Source organism: Parasteatoda tepidariorum, chromosome 10 (genome assembly GCF_982258835.1).
Source record: "Parasteatoda tepidariorum strain Cologne lab strain chromosome 10, Ptep-v5.0, whole genome shotgun sequence".
Classification (NCBI taxonomy): Eukaryota; Metazoa; Arthropoda; class Arachnida; order Araneae; family Theridiidae; genus Parasteatoda; species Parasteatoda tepidariorum.
In genome coordinates, this window is record NC_141764.1 from 75,886,700 (window position 1) to 75,908,046 (window position 21,347).

At 29.0% G+C, this 21,347-nt stretch overlaps 2 protein-coding genes across 4 annotated transcripts in view; both read left to right on the forward strand.

The window, feature by feature from the left end:
- The first annotated feature begins 6,376 nt into the window (after nt 1-6,376).
- Pi4KIIalpha (phosphatidylinositol 4-kinase II alpha) lies at nt 6,377-15,915 on the forward strand. Of its 2 annotated transcripts, XM_043043689.3 has the most exons (3): nt 6,377-6,626; nt 8,150-8,262; nt 14,030-15,915. In XM_043043689.3, the coding sequence occupies exons 2-3, from the start codon at nt 8,250-8,252 to the stop codon at nt 15,304-15,306; spliced, it is 1,290 nt and encodes a 429-aa protein (XP_042899623.1). In that variant the 5' UTR covers nt 6,377-6,626; nt 8,150-8,249; the 3' UTR covers nt 15,307-15,915. The 2 variants fall into 2 exon arrangements, with proteins under 2 accessions (XP_042899623.1, XP_042899631.1); XM_043043697.3 differs by lacking the exon at nt 8,150-8,262 and having other exon boundaries at nt 6,387-6,626.
- Nucleotides 15,916-19,566: 3,651 nt separating this feature from the next.
- Nucleotides 19,567-21,347, forward strand: part of LOC107438509 (U3 small nucleolar RNA-associated protein 6 homolog) — a 35,634-nt gene continuing 33,853 nt past the window's right edge. The window contains exon 1 of one of the 2 annotated variants that reach the window (XM_043043672.3): nt 19,567-20,085. The gene's annotated coding sequence lies outside the window, so the exon portion shown is untranslated. The remainder of the gene's footprint in view (nt 20,086-21,347) is intronic. The other variant, XM_043043670.3, reaches the window with a different exon arrangement.

Here is a 21,347-nt window from a genome sequence, read left to right on the forward strand (position 1 = left end):
AAAAAAAAGTCACGGAGGCGAGTAACATTGCCACGCCACACTGCCACAAACCCGTTCATAGGGTGGGCCACATTCACACATAACAGAGGACAACACAAGAGAGAGAAACATCCATGCCCAGCAGAGCGGGATTCGAACCAGCGGCCACTGGCTCCGCAGTCAGGCGTGCTAACCGCTCGGCCACCTGGCTGGCATATTTTATGTCCATATTACATCAAAATGAAAATTTATTCTAATAAAAAAAGTTCTTTTTTGAAAGAAAAAAAAAACACTTTTAATTTTTTAATTTCTCTAAACTAGTATGGCTAATTTTTCATTTTTTAGCTAGTATGGTCATATTAAAACTTGTTTCAAGTCCTTAACAAGATTTTTATGGCTTTTCGCGATCTCGTAAGACATCATAGTATATTTTTCCCTGCAAGCTTTTATCTCTACAAATTTAAATATTGTCTAATGCTTATGTTAAAAAAACCTATAAAAATTCAGAAACCCAAGTTAAAATTTAGATGAGTTAAATTTTTGAGAGACAAAAGAAGTTTTTTTTTCTGCTCAAAAAAAATTAGAAAAAAAAACATATAACACAGCAGACGATATTTTAAGTTTCGAAATCTGGTACAAAAACGTATTTTCTCTGAATATAAATGCCTTTTTTTTCTCGATGAGTTTGGATACCTAAACCTTCAAACTGGAGGGGGTAGCCCCTATTTGGAAAAGGTCCCACTAGTTTGGTCAGTCATATCTTGGGAACTTTTTATGCAAATAAAAAAAAAAGAAATTTGTTACAATTATAAAATTCGATAATCCAAAAATAATTTCATGTAAAAAAATAATTTTTAAAAATTATTTATTATTTTCAAAAACTATTTGTCTCATTTGTTCAAATTTTGTATTTCGCCTTATAGCTAAAAAAAGCTTATACCTTACAATTCCGAATTTTTTCAGACTGTTATTAAATAAAATAATAAATAAGTTGTAAAAATTATTTCTTTGCATTTTATTATCTTCGGATTAGCAAATTTTATAAATGTGATCAAGAATTTTTATATTCGCTTTGAAAACTTGTTTTGCAGTTACCTTTAATTTGTATGCATATTTTTTATTTCATTTTCGATATGGATTCTTAAAATATATATTTATAAAGAACGTAGACTATGGAACATTTTTCACTGTGCGAATAAAAAGAGTAAGTTTGGGTTTATAATAAGCTCTAAATTTTTAAGGTGGGCTGAATTAAAATACACAGTAACAATTAAATTATCCATTTGAGAAAAATTTCTTCATTTCTTAAATGATTGCAAGATTTAATATAAGCTTGACTCTTCCTTTGTAAAATTTAAATCGGTTATGATTCATGACTATTATTTCCTTTTATTTTATAACCATGAATAGTCGACCTAATTTTGGGTTCTGACTACCAATGTTCAATACCATGGCCTTGTAATTTTGAACCCAGTCCAGTAGACAAGTGAACTCCTAGATCAAGTATTGGGAGAAATTAGCCTTTGTGGAGGACTTTTCGATGGAACTAACCCGCATTTGCGGTACATGGAGAGGAAAACCATGAAAACCTCCCACGATTAGCCAGACGGCAAGAGGACTCTAACCCATGATCCGTCTACTACTGAGGATATTTTACGTCAGTTCTGTGGTCGGTGCGAGCCGACCATTCGTATCAACCAGCCATCACTGGGATTCGAACTTAGCTCATCTCATTGGAAGGCAAACGCTCTATTCCCTGGGCCATCACGGCTCTATTGTTTTATTTGTCTAAAATATTGGAGGGCATATTTTTTATTATTAAAGGGACTTATTCGCACTGTCCTCTGCGCAGATGGCACCCATGCTGTTAAGTCCAAAACTCGATATGTGCATATGTATATCGCTATCAAAAGGGAGGTATGCTTACAGGGTCAGACTGACCATAGACCTGAAAATACGATCATTCTCTGAACTGAAGTTGTGGTGGGCCCTTTTTATTGAGGTGGTCAGCAACAGTTTGTGGTGTGGTGGGCCCTTCATCATAATCAGTTTCCTTCTCAGCATTATGAATAAAATATTTGATGACTATAGGAATGTTCAGCCTACTATTTAGAAACTGTAGGAATCAACCAAACGCATATGCAGAATTTGCATTAAGAAATCGGGTCCCTCTCGCAAAAGTTGATTAACAAAATAAATAACAATTTATTAATACTTCTGTAAAATTAAAAAATTTTCATTTTCTTATGGGCCCTTTGGTCAAGTGCTCCTCTAGGTCCCACATTTCCAGTCCGTATAGGCTTACTTATATTTTTTATAATTATAAATAATTGTTTAAAAAAAAAAGAAGATAAATTGTAAATTTTTTTTTGCCAAAGCACGATTAGTTCACTGTATGTTTAATGCTAACATAAATTAGGACAATTTGCAAATTTTTTATAATGTTTTGCTCTATTAAGTTCTTTTAAAACTAGTTTAAAAGTGAGCATCAGTTTGTTTCAAAATCCCCATATGCGTCAAGAAATAATCATAATTTTAAAAAAAAGAACTTGTTACAAGCAAGATGCTAAGTTTAGTATGCAATATGCTAAGTTCTGAATGCGTGTACCATATATCACTAACATAAAGCAGGATATTTTGGGAATTTCGGAAGTTTTTTTTTTCAATGATAAATTCATTTAAAATTGGCTTAAGGTTTAATAACTAAAAGAGTTCGTCAATTTGTTTGAAAATATCCATTTCTGTCAAAATTATGTATAAATTTTTTTTTTTAGAAAAGGGATTGTTTGGTCCAAAATATGCTAATTTAAGAGTGTATATGCCTTTAACATAAGGGCGGACACATAGCAATTTTTTTAAATCTTTTTTTACAATGCGATAATTTAATTTGAAACTAGTTTCATGATTAAGAGAGAGCATAAACTTTTTTTTAAATACTCATGTATATTAAAAAATAATTATGGGAAATTTAAAAAAAAGAACTTGTTTAGTCCAAAACATGCTAATTTAAGAGTCTGTATTTTGCTAGCGTAATGGTAAACGCTCTGCAAAGTTTTTATACTATTTTAGGATGTGAACTTCGTTTGAAACTGGTCTATTAAATTGAAAGTGAGCATCAATTTGTTTGGGAACACTCATAAATGTCAAGAAATATTTACAGAAAAATAAAAATAAAAAACATTGTTTTTGTTCAAAATACGTTGAATTCCAAGTATGTATACCACTAACATAAATGTGGAGCTTTCCAAATTTCTTACAATTTATTTGCATTGCAAAATTTATTCGAAATTTGTTTTCAAAATATAAGTAGCCATCAATTTGTTTGGAAATAGCCATGTGTATGCAGAAATAATCAAGGAAAAACATTTTTTTTTTTTTAAAGAAGAACTTGTTTAGTCAGTTACTTTGATTTTAACGTGACATCGCCATTCAGCTTACTACTATATTCGAATAGTTTTCAAATTTTTATTAATGTGAGATTAATTTGAAAAATTTTAAACAGGTTTCATGACTAAAAATTAATTTCAATTTAATTGAAAACCCCCGAGTATGACAAGAAATATTTATAAAAAGCATAAAAAGAATATCTCGTTTAGTCCAAAACATGCTAATATCTGAATATATATGTTACGGGCAATGTAATTATTTCGGTCAGTATTCATAATGCTTAGTTACTATGAATAATGACCATTGAAATTGGGCAATTTGATAAATTTGAATTACTTTACGATAATTTCTCACATTGCCCGGTCATTATAAATACCGCTATTATTTCTTTGGGCACTTTGATTAATTGACAGCAATGGGACAACCACGTGCGTGTGGTGTGATTCTGGCTGGCCAATGTTCACCGGTGAATGTTGACAATCAAATTAGTCGCTTTGGTGAATGTCCGAAATATTTATTACATCCAATTTGATACTAATTTATTCGTGGATATAATTACATTTATTCGATATTTTAATACTTACTGACAATAGATTAGAACAAACATCAGTATTTGGAGTATCGGGCAAATATATACCGGGCAGTGGCACTTGACCTTAAAAAAACATCAGTGTAGGGTATACCGGGCAGTGGCACTTGACCTTAAAAAAACATCAGTGTAGGGTATACCGGATAAATGTATACCGGGCAATGGCACTTAACCAGACCTAGTATGACTAGACCTTTGGTAAATGTCCGAAATATATGCTAGGTCTAGTGCCACTTTTGCTATAGCTTAAATATTTAAAAAAAATTTAAGCAAAGCGTTCGAATCAATTTTAAACTGATACCGAAATTATAGCTTCAAAATTAAAAAAATAATAATAAAAACTGCGCCAGAAAAGAGTAATTGAAGTAGTTGCTTTATACAGCGCATGTGCGGGAAAAAATTTAACAAAAAATTATACAGGTGCATCTAAAAGTGGATGAATATCCCAAGACACCCTGTGGCTGTGTGTCACACAAATTGCCCACTTGACTTTTAGCATTATACATAATGACCAGGCAATGTAATAATTGCAACATAATTTATCATTTTGTCATATCCTTTTGGGCACTTTTTAAATTGCCCGGTCATTATAAACAATGCCCAATTATTTACATTGCCCGTGACACATATATTACTAACTCAAGGATGGATTTTTTGCGAATCTTTTCTTTTTCATTCAATTTTTTTCCACGTGAATTTGATTTGAAGCTGGATTCATAGTTAAAAGTGAGTAGCAATTCGATTGAAAAACAGCCATATATGTCTTAAAATCGAAATAAAGAATTTTTTTTTAAAAATGGGAAAAGAGAACTTATTTGATGAAACACGCGCTAAAATAGCAGTTACATTACTAACTAAAGCGCGATCAGTTTTCGAATTTCTTGGTATTTTTCGCAGTAAAAATTCCTTTCGAACTGGTTTCACTATCAAAAGAGTATGTATAAGTTTGTTTGAAACACCCAAATATGCCAGGAAATAATTATAATAATTTTTAAAAATAAGTAAATAAATAAAGTAAAAACTTGTTAGTTCAAAAAATGCAAGTTATTAATGCGTCTAAATGCATAAATGGGACTCGTTGCTATTTTTTAAAAATATATTTTTATGTTTTCTTGAAACATAAAATTCCTTTATAATCGGTTTCTTCATTTCAAAATAAGTGGGATAATTTCAAGGGGGCAACATTAATTAGAGCAGACGATATTTAAATTTACGAAAGCCGACGCACAAACGTGAAGCTTCTTCATGGAAAGAACAGTTTGGAATAATCGAAACTCCCGTAGCCGGCTTCTGAGCTGTACCATGGGTAAAGGAATCTAGGGAAAATTTCCTTCCCCTTCAGATCTATGTCAAAATTGAGAAAGTGACTTCACAAAATTGTGATGGTATGACTTCAGATCATCTTCAGAGATGCTTCCCAGACTGTCGCTAATAGCCCATTGTGCAGTTCTAGTGCGACGTAAATAAAGTACCAACCTAACTACCTGCCTTAACTCAAAGACAATATTTAAACGGCAAATTGTTTCTCGCACTTTCGATAGCTGTCGAGAAAAATGGAAAACCTGATTAGTGAGTTCTCGTGGAAATTTTTTTTTCACCAATCAGCTTCTCATTTCCCTTGATGGAGATCGGAAATGTGTGAACTGCATGCAATGAGAATGGCCTTTAAAAAGGCTTTTGCTTGAGTCAGTAAGAGAAGTAGGTAGGTACTTCATTTTATTACAGTTTATTTGCAGTTATTATTAGTTTTATTACAGTTTGGTGACAAAACACATGACATCACAATTTGTGAGACCACTTACACAATTTAGAAGTAGATCTGAAGGGGAAAGAAATTTTCTCTAGATCCCTGCATCTATGACACTGCTCAGCGACAGACGGCAGGACTTTAAATTCCACAGATTTTGCGAACACGTATATCACATGTACTCAATGGGTCTTGGCGGAGTCGAAGATCCAGCCCCAAAAGAAAGCGAATCAGAGGAGACCAGACTACAGTAGACTTTGGGACAAGGGAGTTCTTGCTATAGACAAACTTTACTTTCTTTGAATAAACATATCTTCTTTTCCATGTGATTTGTATTTTTGACCCTGAAATTATTGAAGGTAGCCGCAATCTGGAAAATATGGTCCCAGCAACATGGGATAAAGTTCCAATAGCATGAAAAATAGTACAAAATATTAATAGCATGTGATTTCATCACAAGTGAATGAGAACTATGATTAGTTGAAAATCCTATGTAAAACTACCAAATCAGAATCTCGCTGTCATATGGAAAAAAAATGTATCCAATGAGAATGGCCCTTCAATCACATACAGTGAGAAAAGCCCTTTAGCATTTATTCTGATCACGTGTTTTTATTTGACCAATCAATATTTTGCTGTGATTGCAGGCATTCTAATTCACAGTCACAGTTAATATTATGTTCATTTGTTTTAAAATCATGAGTTAGTAAAAATATCACTAGTACTTCAACTCCAATTCATTAAAAATTGTAAACATCTGTGGTGTTGAAAGAGTCGTCATCGTCATATGTCATATGCTTGTTATCTTGTTCCGGAAGTTAAATTTAATCAATTTAATTATGAATATTATAGCTGTTTCAATATAGTGAACAGTTGTCAATAATAATTTTCTAGACTGGAAAAAAATGTAAAACACACTTCTATGTACGTAGTTGGTGAATTCTTACTTCTTATCATAACTGATATGATTTATCAGTATTTCTTGTTACATATTTTGCAACAAAAAAAGAAATAATAATATTTTTTTATTGACTTAAAGCTACATTTATTCAATGCATCTTTTTGGTTATTTTATAAATAACACAACTGTCAAACTTATAGGTTATTTCGAGCATTACACAAACTTTAAAATCTGAAGCATACTTAGGTTAACCATAATTAAGTTAACTAATTGAAAAAGAAATAATTGTTTGCAAAAATAAAAATTTTAATTACTTTAAACTTAATCAGTTGAACAAATTTTTATTTTAGGATATTCTGCTTTAATAAATTGCATCATTCTTTATCCCTCCATCTGTGATTTTAAAAGTAATTATCTTTCCAATAGTTACACAAATTATAAATGCCAAAGCAGTTTCAATTGTGCCAATACTTCTACTTAAATTTTAATTTATTTAACAATTTTAAACTGACATAATTTATTAATCATACAACACAATTACAACACAACACATACAACATAACTTTTACAGTTACAGAGTATATATACAGTTTATTAACATAGATTTTGACTTTTTTTTCTTCATTTTACTTCATTTCAAAGTAACTCGTCCACAATGTTTTACCCATTATTATATTTAATGCATTAACTATAATTATTTGATGTATTATCCATTAAAAAGGTTTAATGTTGATTATCTCATAACATAACAGAAGATGAATTGAGAAATTTTAGTATTTTGATTTGAAGTGTTTTTATTTGAGAACATATACAACAGAAATTTAAAGTAATTTGCTAATTTATTTGAAGAATTATTTTAGTGTCTTTATTATTATTTAAAATATTCTCTATTTTATAAAATTTTATATTAATCATTCTTAATAAATGTTTAATTAATGGAGTAGAAAGTAACAAATCTGTTTCATTCATAATATTTGTAGTGAAATTATTTGTGTTTGTTATGTCTAAATTATTTATTATTAAATCTTTTATTGTTATTCTGATTAAAGTCTTATCTAAATTGGATGCCACTGCGTTCTACGTAGTAATTTCTTTACTTAATATTTCTTATTGAATATTAATTTATTTATAACATATACCTATAGTATATCTATAATTAAAAAAATTAATATCTTTTTTTTATTTATTCAGCAGCATTTTAAAATTATTGGCTCTCAATATTTTCACCATTATTATTTTCAATATTCTTTATTGAAAAATTCTAATATTTTCAACTATTGAATTATTCAGCAAAAAATAACATAATCTCTATGTTTCAAAAATAGTTCATTTATTTTTAATATCCTTGTTTAACAAAGTCTTGTTAACAGTGTCTATCTTTAGAAGCTCAAAATAATTATAAGTCAATGAGAAATCAAAACTTTTATCTCTGTTATCATTCTCAATACCCACTGATTAAATTTGCTTTATCATGTTACAACGCTGCAATGTTCTTTCTTTTCTTAAATTACTACTTTTTAGTCAGGTTTAAATTGTTTTCATGCAGATATGGTTTCTACAGCAATATTTAGAAAATTATGACTTAAGACTTTCTCAGAAGTTACTCATCACTTATCAATTACTTGAGGAATTTTTCAGTTTTTCTAATGGAAAATACAGGTATGCCCTTTAAAAACATGACTGCTGCATGCATGTTGCCATAACTTTCTTCCTGGTCTTATTTATTGTTCATCTTCTTTTATTTAATTTTCTTAACATTACCCAAGCTTTTGTATTGCTTTTAAATAATTATTAAGGCCTGAATTTTAGTGACATTTGCTTTTTTTTGGATCTAATTTATTATTTAGGAAATTATTTAAGGTTTAGGTTTTTGTTTCTTTTTTTTCGTTTGATGGAATTATTTCACATTTTAAGAATTAATTTCTGTGTATGATATTTTCTGACATTTTAGGGTGTTTTTTTTTGTATTAGCTCATTTTTATTTTTAAAATTTTTCTTATTATTTTGCATTTTATGTTGCCACTCTCAATATCTTTTGCAAACTTTATTTCTCTATATAATCATTTAACATTATTTATTTTTCGATTTGTTTATCATTTAACATTTATTTCAAATTTAAATAAAAAGTGTATCGTAATAAAATAGGTATGTATTTTAATGTAATTGTATTAAATAAAAAAGGACATTTTTTTTTGTTGCTATTTTTAGGACATTCCAGGTCATTAAAATCCAGGCTTTAACAATTATTATTGTTAAAACATAATGCTTAGTAATATAGTCTATTACTTTCCCCTTCCTGTTTTTATTATCATTTTTCAATGAGTATTTTTCCTGAGCAATTTTTTTTTTTTAAAGTTAGTAATGTTACGTTTTTTCTTGCCATTTCAAATTTCTGTTTTCACCATTTTTATTTATAGTATTGTTTTGATAAATTAAGAAGCTTAGTGTAAGAATATACTATAATGAATTTGTGAACAACTCAACTTAAAAATAGAAGAGATCAATATATATACAGGGGTCTTGTGAAAGGACCGTTTTTCTAAAATTATGAAAAAATGACTCGTCATTTGCGAATATAAAATAAATGTTAAGTCACATTCTTTCAACCAGGGTCTTGCTTTTATGAATTTGTGCAAATAGGGTCCTGTTATTGCAAAAAACTTTTTCAAGGAGTTTTTAAATTGTAAATAGATACAAGATTATGCTCAACACTGTAAAACTATAATTAAAAAAAATTAAATTTTCAAAACTAAGCAACAATTGCTGCTTCTAAATTAGAGGTGCAACATACAAATATTTGGTATTTAGCCTATACTGCTGAACGCATAATATTCATTTTGGACAAATTTAGGAAAATGCGTCTGCCGAAGACAAAACTTAATTCGTTTACATCCATCTTTATTTTTTTCCCCTTGGGAAGGGTTTATTCGATTAACAAAACAATAACGAAGATAAACAAATTTGTGAAGAGTCCAATTAAAAGAAAAATTGTGTGAAGGGTCCGTTTTTATAAAATGATATTTTGTGAACGGACCCAAATTTCTTCTAAACAGACCCCTGATATATATATATATACTATTAGTATTTACTATTTGTAGTTTGAGAGTGATACTATTTGTAAGGAGAAAAATATTTTTCTATTGTGGCTGTTTTCGTATATAATTATTTTTAGTTAATTTTTTAAAGTACCTTAAGCTTTTGTATTCCTTTTAAAATGAAGTCATTGTTATGCTTGCAGCATGATGCTTACTGTGTTAGTATTTCCTTCTCCTTTCTGTTTAAATAACCAATATTTTCTAATAAAAGCTAAGCAGTCGCTTTTAAATTATTAATTTTACATTTAGTTTTTGAATATTTTTGTTGACTCTTTAAATTTCTGTTTTATTGCATTTATTTATTTTACTACTGTAGTTTTAAATTTAGAGGCTTAGTGGAAGAAAGAGTTTAACTAAATTTGAGAAAATCAGCTTTAAAATAGTAGGAACTCCACTAAGTTTTTTATAAAACATATTTTTCTTTCAAACATATAATACATACGTACGTATGGCTGTACAATCTTTTTTGTAAGAAGGCCACGTCAGAAATTTTATTTAGCCTTGAAGTTAACTAGGGTAGTCCAGTTTGTACTGTAACAGAATTATTTCATGCTTTGTTGTTTTAAAAGTTATCTTGTTTTAAAGAAACATAGTTAGTTTTTGTAAAAATTAAAGAGCAAAATATAGCAAATTATGAACATTTAAAAAATGCTTGTATAATATTTTTGAAGTGAATAAAACAAACGTTTTTGTATGTGATCATTTTGCTACACATATTCTGAAAAGTGTGACTTTGACAAAATTAAATTATTGTAATTTTAAAATTTTTCCTGTTAAAAAACAATTTTGAACTATGTTTTTTAATTTTAAAAAGGTAAGAGATTTAACTCTTTTGGCATTCAAGTTTTAAAAATTGAAATAAATTTTTTCCTATAATTACTGTGTTTTTTTTTAATCATTGATATTAATTTGAAAAAAACTTTAAAAATTTCCACAAGCTATGTTGTTTTTTTCTATTGTTTTTTGGCTAAAAAGTAAAGACCTGCATTAGCCATTCAAGGGCTACATTGATGAACAGTTTACTGTAAATGTATTTTTGAACATGAAAATGTATATTTGTTTTCAAAATAATACCTTTACATGTTTTTCTATTAGTATTAGAATTTGAAAGTTCAATTGAATATTTGTAATTATATCAGACTTATAATTCATAATCTATGGTTGAATTCCTTTTTTATGAGCCTTAATTTAATGAGATCCCAGGAATAATGAGAAAATATAAAAGAAATGATTTATTTAATGTTAAAAAACCTATCATCTTGTTTCTTAAGAGCTTAATTTGAATTTAACTAAGAGTTTTTTCATAAATTTCTTAAAAATTAATTTATTGAGCTCATTAAAAATGTTTAACTGCACTTGAAACACGCAAAATTCTGTATTAATTCTTAAAAATAAAGGTGTTTTTCTTCAGTTAAATGCGTTCTTTTTCTTTCTAATGCTATCTCAGCTTTCAGTTGTAGCTCTTGAGCTACAACTGAATTGCCAATTCGTTATGTTATCAGTTTTATCCTTATCAGTTTGTTGAACATTATAATCAATGATGCTTTTAGCTTAATATTGTTTTTTTTTATCTCTTGAAATTTAAACTTATTTCAGATTTCCAAAACAGTGTATCATTATTTCATGTATTTGCAAATTATAATCATTAGTGTCAATTTTAGCACATTAACATAAAACGGAGTTTGGTTCCTTGTTAAACTTAATAACAATACTCAGGGTTGGAATAATTTAAGTCATGATTAAGATATTGATTTTAAACGCTTGATTTTTTTTTAAAGAAACTCTTTGATATAAACAAATTGATTTTTTTAAAAATAAATTAGATGGAAAATAATTTTTATAAATATATTCTTATGAACTCTAATTTCATTCATAATGAAGGTTTTATACAAAGAAATGATGAAAGGGTAAATTATTATATTTCTAAGTAGATTAATAAAAATAAAACTAGAGGCAAAGTGAATAAGAGTAACATTAAACTGTTAAATTATGATTTTCCTTTATCAGTGTGTAAAATAATTTGCTAGCAATAAATATATTTCAATTATACCCATTTAGTTTTATGTTCATTTAAATGCTTTTAAAATTCATTAAATAAGTTGTTAACCAATATTGAAGAAAGTTTTGTTCTGTCTAAGGAAATTTAAAATATATTTTTTCCTTGAATGCATTCTGATCTAAAATAATTTACTCTTCATTTGATACCTAACTGACAAATTACCTCCCTGTCTTTAAAATGTTAGAGTGTTTAGCTTAAACAAAAAGAAACATGATTTTATTAGTTCTGGGATTAGTTTGTTGTAATTAAATAATAATTTTTGAAACATTTTAGTTGGAAATTTTTATTATTTTAGCTATATTATTATTTTTAAAAAATATTAAATGTTGTTAATATATTTTATCTCATAATTTGGCTGTCGAATATTTAAAAAAAATTCGGTATTTTGTCAACCCTGACGAAAGCAAATGCCTGTAAATAATCTCTCCTCTCACGAAGAACTTCACCCCATCTCCTCATGAGAATTTTCCCTCTACTCACACAATTATTTTCTCTCAACTTCCAAGAAACTCCTTTTCTTTTGCTCACTTGTAGACAGACCTTAATAAACTGATATTTGCTTTGTAATTGTGATTGATTATTAAAAAGGGGAAATGTTTACTAGAAATGAAGTCATCATAAAATAATTTAGATAACTGAATACGTGGTTTGAATATTTTTTTAAAACTAAATTTAAAGATCAAATTCTATTCAAATGGCAAACATTAATGGGATTACTCATCCACTTCCAATTAGCCTGTATTAAAAAAAAAAAAAATTGTGAAAACAGCACACAGATATTCACATGTGCAAACTAGTTGAACACTCTTGTTTGCTTTTTTATTATATAGAAAGACCATTACTTCCTTATTATAGTAGAAAGACATGGCTAAAATTGATAGAATAAGACTGATAAGATTTTTAAAAAATTTAAAAAAAAGCCCCTCCCAACTTCATGCTTATTGCTTTATTCAAAGATTCTTACAAAATAATATTACTATCAAATGTTTTAAATGGGTAGTTCAGTAGCCTCTGAATCTCAATGTATTTCTCATTTTTAACATTTTCCTATAATTTTTATAAATTTAATTCTTCTAACATTCAAATTGTTAAGATACTCATCAAATTTGAGATAGTGTGGTATGCATCAAATTAGGGAGGCATCGCTTTTATGATTTCTTAATTTATCATTTATGCAATTATGTGTTGAAAATTTTTGTATGTATTTCAAATCGCTATTTAAAATAAGATTATACAGCATGCTGTTGATACACCATAGAAATTTTTACATCCAACTGTAAAACATGACTAAAATAATTACTTGATTTAATTATTTAAGTACAAAAGATTACTTTACAAAACTCAGTCCAATATTTCTTCAACTTTTGTGGTTTTCTTCTTTCATCCACTTTTCATGTTATGTATTGGATTCGATATTTAAACTATCATTACCTATTACTGACCAATGTATCATACTACTGACTGGCCAACAAGTTTGTTATTAATGTGATTTTCAAGCAACAAGAACCTTTATTTTCAAATTTGAGTAATTTATTTGGATGTACTGAAAATCTTTTTTATTAAAGCAAAATCAATTTAAATGTTTCTTAACTCTAAAACCCTATTACAAACATATTGTAGATTGATTATGTTATATATATATATATTAATATATATATAAAAATTTGTTAACATAAATCAGCTTATTTATGCTAGACATTGTTTTTTGAATTAGTAACCTTAATTAAAAATATTTTCATTATGATGATAATTCATAGTTATAAACATAGATAACAGATTGCTGATAGACCTTGTGAGATTGTACAATACTGTAGGTTATATTTTACAGTAGAAGTTTTTTTTTTTTTAACCGGTTTTAAAAATATTATAATTTACCTTTTTTTTTTACTAGAAAATTGTTATGAGTTTTTAAAAAAAAGTATGAAATACTCAAATTATGTTAATGATTGTAGCTCGATATTCACAAATTTCTAGTCTTTCAAAAAAGTAACTTTAAAAAAAACTAATTTATATCCAAACCTTAGAATTTCATAATTTTATAAATTTTCATAAGAATTAAAAAATTTCTGATTGAGGATAATGTTGAAAATCCTATTTATCTATTTTCTCTTGTAAAGGAAAGAAGGTTTAAAATTGTTTAGAACAATTCTAAATTTTATTTTTCTGTATATATATATGCTATTGATAATAATAAATTATAATTACTTGATTAATAGATTTCATGTGCCCTTTTATTATTATTAAATATCTGCTACATTCTCTTTTGTTTCAGACATGCCAATTACCGTAAAAATTAATGACTGCTTGCCAGACATAGCTTTATGTCCCCTGAATACATCAAGTGCTTCAGACAGCACACTTGAAGGAGAACCCCTAATAAATAAAATGGATTCTGAACCATGTTGCAGTGTGAATATTTTTCCTGAAGATCTTGAATTTACAGCCGTGATTCGAGAAGCAGAACATGCCATTATTCATGGGGTTATACCTGAGCGTATATACCAAGGTTCCAGTGGTAGTTATTTTGTAAAGAATGTAAGCAGTGTAAAAATTGGAGTATTTAAACCTAAAGACGAAGAACCTTATGGAAGATTAAATCCTAAATGGACCAAATGGATGCATAAAATCTGTTGTCCTTGCTGCTTTGGTCGAAGTTGTTTAGTACCCAATCAAGGTTATCTATCTGAAGCTGGAGCTTCCTTGGTAGATCAAAAGCTTCAGCTGAATATTGTTCCAAAAACGAAAGTTGTCCGGCTAGTTAGCGAATCTTTCAATTATTCTGCCATCGACAAAGCTAAATCGAGAACAAAGCGCAACATAGTTGAAAAGTTCCCGCGATATCGTTGCCACTTTAATCGCATTGGCTTGCCTCCTAAAATAGGATCTTTTCAATTGTTTGTAGAAGGTTATCAAAATGCTGATTATTGGTTGCGAATTTTTGATTCTGAGGCCCTGCCAGAAGATTCGCAAAAGAAATTCCATTTACAGTTTGAAAGATTAGTTGTCTTAGATTACATCATTCGAAACACTGATAGAGGAAATGATAATTGGCTTGTAAAATATGTCAAGGTTAATGAAGCAGGAGATGGTAGTGGCAAAATTCTAAAGCCTGAAATCAAAATAGCTGCCATAGATAATGGTTTGGCTTTTCCATTTAAACATCCAGACTCTTGGAGGGCTTATCCATTCCATTGGGCTTGGTTACCTATGGCAAGAATTCCTTTTTCATCTGAAACGAGAGATTTAATTTTACCCCAGTTATCTGATATGAATTTTGTTCAAGAGTTGTGTGATGACCTTTATGAATTGTTTAGTATAGACAGAGGATTCGACAGAAATATATTTGAAAAGCAAATGTCTGTAATGAGAGGTCAGATTTTGAATTTGACTCAAGCTTTAAAGGATGCAAAATCTCCCCTTCAGTTAGTCCAAATGCCAGCAGTGCTGATTCAAAAAAGTCAAGGTAGGGATAAAGGTAGAGCTAGAAGCTCAAGTGAAAATTTTACTCAGACTTTTCAAAGTAAATCTCCATTTTTTTCCTGGTGTTGAAAAATTTGCTATTAGACCATAATAAAATTATAAAGTCTATAACCCAATTTTCTGCTAACATTTCAACACTCTCAATATGAAAAAATGTGACCTGAATGAAAATTGCGTCATTGATTTGTTTTCCTGAGAAAGTTAAGATTGTGTCTAGACTTGTCCATGTACAGAATTCCTGTTTTGTTTTGCGCTTCTGTTTTATGATACACTATTCCATAAACTTGATATAACATTCCATTCATTATGTGCTATACACTGAATATATTTACTACAGCCTGATGAAATAAACTTTTCAATCATGGTTTGTAAATAGTAAACCTGTTATGAACTTTTTCAATTTATTGAATCATGTGATACAATGGGAATTTTATGCACTTTCCTACCAAAGCTGTTATTGGTAAACTATGCAAATTCATAGATTGTTTTAAGATTGTTTTGTTAAAGTGGTTTGCGGTAGTTTTTCTTTGAAAATAAATTAAATATTATTATTATTATTTAGAATTTATTTTACATAGTAAATCTTAATAAAAGTATCAATGCTTCCTAAAGCATTTTCACTATTTATTACATAACATGTGCTGAAGCTGTTATTCCAATAAAAATATTTCAAGTTTATATTGTTTTTTATGCTTATTAATCAGAGTAATTTGGAAAGTATCTTCTGTTGTGGAGTACTTCTGTTAGTACTGGGCATAGCTCCATTGTTTTTTTCTTCCAATTTTAGAGCACAGCTATCAGATATTGATATCTATTAGGTGTAAATAAAATAAAATTTATACACATAAGTTTTTTTTTAATGTGTTTTATTTTCTAGTGTATTTATTCAAAGAGAAATGCAGATAACTTTCCAAATTGCTCTCATGTTTACAAAAGACTATTAAGTAAATAAATATGTTAAAAGCAAATAAGTATGACATTTTTGTAACTCACACGTAATAGTAGTATGCAATATTTGTTTAACCTCGTCTTGATCGAAATTCATTAAAATGTTTAGTGAATTGAAATAAATATTAAGCCTAACAAGAAATTGGTCTGGAAAGAAATTATGTTTTTTCTTAACCAAGGCTGTAGGGAAAATAGCATATTATGAGTTCTGGAATTTTAAACTTAAAAACACAGATTCCCTCTATGTGTGAACACATACACATTACAACTTGTTTATTTTTTAATATAAAAGAATTAATAAATGCTACAGAAAAAAAAAATTATGGTATAGCAGATTATCTATATTAATTCGCATTTATTGTGAAATGGAAAAACTGGCATTAGTAATTTTTAAAAAACAATATAGCTGTGCTATATCTTTTTTGACTGAGGACTGTAACTCCAATTTGATAAACCTCAGAGCTGAGAATAGCCTTTCTTCTCTAACTTGAACTGGAGGAAGAGCATTACTGTTAGGATTGCTTATTTTAACTTTTCAGGATAGATTTATTTGTATAGGTTCTAAAAGAGGCACTTTCCAGGAACAATCATATTTCTTCAAGGGCTATGTAGAAACTTGTTTTTAATTTTTATATCTAAATTCTTGGTTATTTATTTTCATTCACTTTGCCTCAGCCTTTTCAAAACTATCCAAATATTTCTCAAAATCAAATTCATCATTGGAAGACGTTGATGGATACTCAGTTGCAATGTCTGCAGTCTTTCTGAGAATACTTTCATTCTTAGTATAAATTCATATATGGCTTTGTTTGCTTTTTTAAATTTGTTCGCCATCAAACAAAATTAAATGCATTGAAACTACATATATTGAATCCAGCAAGATCTCATTGTCTAGCAAACTAGTTTCCTTTTTCTCATTTATTAATATGTCAATAAAATAGAAAATAACTAAATATTTATTAATCTATATTGTTGATTAATAAAAATAACTCAGTTTGTCATTATTTATTATTTTTTTAAATTGGGTTTATTTCATTCTTAATTCGAACTGGCAAAAAAACTGGAGTTGGAGTAGGCTTGTTTGTAGCGACATAATGGCTCCGACTCAATTTACCCATAAATCTACAGACTCAGACTCCACATCCCTGTTTAAAACTTTTTGTTAGGTTCAAGTTGGTTTTTTTTCTTTTTCCTTTCCTTTTTTTTGAAAAAACTTCTTAATTTTCAGTCAAAACTAGTCTAATTAATTTTCACTTGGCATTTTCCTCTGAAAGTTAAGTTCATCCACACTCCAATGTTGATTGCATTACATTAGGTAGCTCTATAACCAATCTTTTAGCTATTGATACTCCACAGATTTCAGCTTAATAAATGTAGAGATCTTATCCTATGGTGAGAACAGAAAAATTTAAGTTCGTACATAAGAGGAAATCCCTTACCGGTAATTTGAAGTTAAAAGGGTTAAGAGAAATATGAAAAGATAAGAGACAGCAGTCTCAGCTAAAATATATATTAAAAAATAAGAGTTTAACAACCTTAGTACTAGTTCAACCAGATTTTTTACGCACTAATAGTTTTGGATCTGCAGGTAAGCTGGACATATTCGTTGTACTCTTTTCCTTAAAATTTGTTAGAGGGCATGAGTCTTTTAATAGAGAAAGTCTTCATTTCAATGCAGTTCTTTGCTTCAACAAGACTAAACCTTAATGTTTATGAAAAACGGAATGGGGCATTAAGTGGCGTCTTCAAATTAGTTTTGTTTCATTTCACATCTATGTCACACTAGTAATGAGATTTGTGTTGATGAGCAGAGGACAAAATCTCGATCAGTCTGTACATTATGTCTTTAAATAATTAATGGTTTCGTTAGGCAATCCGAAATAAACTAAATTTCTGCGTTTAACGCCGGCGTTTTTATTTTCAGTTTGATTAGCTGCTTGCATATGCATATAAGATTTGAATCTGCCAAAAGAATTTTTAAGCATGAAAACATTTTAAATAATCCTGGGTAAGAAGCTTAGCTTTTGAACTTCCAGGAGGCATACTCTTTTTCTATTATCGTTAAAGCATCCGACTGGTGAACTGCATTTCTATTGTTCGAACTCTTCTCTACATTGGTAACACGACAACGAAAATGCGACTATCTTAATCGGAACAGATAATAGCACTGTCAGCACTTTTTTCTTTCACTTCGTTCTACGTTTCTTTAGCATTGAAAAAACAAATAGACTTTATTAACCAACATTAAGACTATGACAGTGCTCAAATGGCGATTTCACTTCCCTGGCCGCATTCCGCTTTTATATTTCTTATTAAACAAAGTTTTTTCACACTGAACAAGTCTACAATGGATCTCTTAATTTTTTTGGGGTCTGGTGTATACATTCTTTTCCACAGTTGTTCAACTTAGGCATCTAAAAGATACTTAAATTGAGTCCTTACATATGAAAGCTAGGTTAAGCCGCCCTATTGCAGTCCTAAAAAGTCATGATTTGATCCCAATCAACACTAACGAACATTTCTCTGCAAAAATAAATAATGCCTTTTAATATGAAAATTCTACATGAGCATTTCACGGCTGCTCAACATGATTTTTTTTGAAGACGAAATTAAAAATCTGGTCAATACAAAGTATTTACCTTGATAAATCTGATGCAGTGCATTGCATTCACGTGGATTTATGCATTACATTAGAGTCCATAGGGAATCGATCCAGAGATACAATACTGGTAGGCGAAGGCACTGAACTCAACTCCATTGAACTGCAACAGGACTAGTATGCTCACTGTGTGCGGGAAATTCTTAACGCGAATCGGGTCATTCTAACTGGATACAATTTTTCGCCTACAAAAAAATTTGTATCGGTGATCGAAATGGGTTACTGATGTAGATGAGCAACTCTTTTACTATGGCAACACTGCACATGCTTTCACCTCCCATTAGAGTGTGGACAGTCATGGGGGAAAGAAGTATGTTAGTTTCTGTCTTGATAATCAGATAGATTAAAAAAGTTAAGACAGGAATCTATATCGGACTAAAAAAAAAAACATTAAACATTTTTCTTAAAGAAAGCATCACGGAAATGTTAGAAAATATTTTTAGCAATTAAATGCGAAAAATGTTATTGAAGAGAAAAATATCGTAGTATATTCCCACACAACTGAGGGAAGGTTGAGACATGGAAACGACCTTTTCCCAAAAGAGCGTAATTCGAGCACTGATATTGTGAACTAGAGTTTTATTGGCTTGTTTTCAACAGTAAATACTTTCCACCAATCAAGTATTCATTCACGCCCTCGAATTCTTGCAAAAGCGAGAATGGATCCTATTTTCTCCTACATCCGAGTGAGAATGATCCTTAAGTAATGCATTTTTTAATACTTTTTGATGGCAATACAATTTTCCTCGTGTACAGTTTTTTGTTTCCAAACATTACAGTAGTTTGAAAAAAAAAAATTTTTTTTTCTTGTTAAGGAAAATAACAAAAAATATATCGTATTTTTTAGATCTTCGGTGTTGTAGTAAATTTTTATAGTTTTTAAAATTTTATTCATTCTTAATAATATTTTTATTTTTCTGAAATTTACCTAGGAAGACATCGCTCCATCCACTCCTTGCTTTTGAATACAGTAACTTCAAACTAGAAGAACCACTCTTGTAATAATCTTATATTTTTAGAATTATTTTCATTTGCCAGTAAAATAAAAATGTAATGTGGAAAAGTTAATCTTTCTTGCTGATTAAGAAAGTTCTAACGAGTTTGCCCGATTCAAAAATTTGAATTGAAATAAAATAAGTTACTAAGCAGTTACTCAAATAAATAAGTGCACAATCAAATGTTAGAGCTCCGTTATATCCTACAATTTCCGAATTTCAAAAGACCATCAAGTCACAACACAGGTATCAACCTTTATGCTTCTAGCAAGCAAACTTTTAGTTCTGTGAAGTTTTTTTTTTTAGTAACCACCACTGGGCAAACCACTTCATATATCTTCTCCAGTACCAAAATTCTTTGGAGCATTGCCGATTGAAATCGGTGAAAACAGGCATTGATACGGAAATAACTCCAATCTTTTCTCTGCAGTTATGTTACATCAGGAATAGGCATCCTTGTAATCGATGCGAAAAATAATTTTTTATACCTGTAAAGAGGTTAGATTAAATATTTTAAACTAAATATTGTATGTTACATGTAGATTTAGAAAAAATTAAAAACTTTCTGCGAACACAAAATTTTAATTAAAAAACTTTCCGAAAACAATTGATTGACTATTGTTACTAGTTTCTGCATTTTCATCTGTTTATCTTTTTTCTTAAAAACAAAATTTGTTTGAAAATCTTTTTTTTTAAAACTGTTTTTCTGTTTTATCAGCTCTTATACATCCATGTATATTTCTTTAAATTTAGCAGTTTTTTGATGTCATAAAACTAGTCATTGACTTACCTTGTTTTTCCTTATACTTTGCTTATTTTGTGTATTTAAATACCTCAGAAACATTTCAATGCAAACATTTAGTGAATATTTATATAAAAATCACTGGTGTCTGTTCAAGTTTCAATGTCTGAAAGTCAAATATACTTTTGACTGTTTTTTTAATCATTTGTAAAGCTGTAAAAGTTTTTGTGATAGTGACAAATTTTTTACAAACAGATTTTTTTACATGTATAATATACATGCCTGGTTACATGTGACTAAAATTATGTATTCAAATAAATAAAAGAAATATGCTCTATAAAGAAAATGCTCTATGTTTTTCCTTAAATCAACACTTACACTAAAATAAATGTTAAAAAAAATCATTTATATTGTCCACCTGCGTTAGACAAAAAATAAAATAAAAATAAAGTCAGCAGTCTTCTTCTGCAGTTTACTAAAAACTTAATTTGTCTGGTCTATTTTAAAATGTACCCCATAAAGCATATTAAATGAATAAGGGCAGAAAACTGAAATGATAAGATATTACTTGATAATAAAAAAAAATGTCATTTGCTTCAAAAATATACAGATTGAAAATAATAGTCAACATATTTTGAGCATTCAAAGATAGCTCTCCATTTTCAAGACTTACCAGATCTGATTATCGATGTCATGCCTGTCACGCCAAGTCTTGAAAGTGAGCAATTGTTTTTTAGTGCTCAAAGCATGTAGACTGTTATTTCCA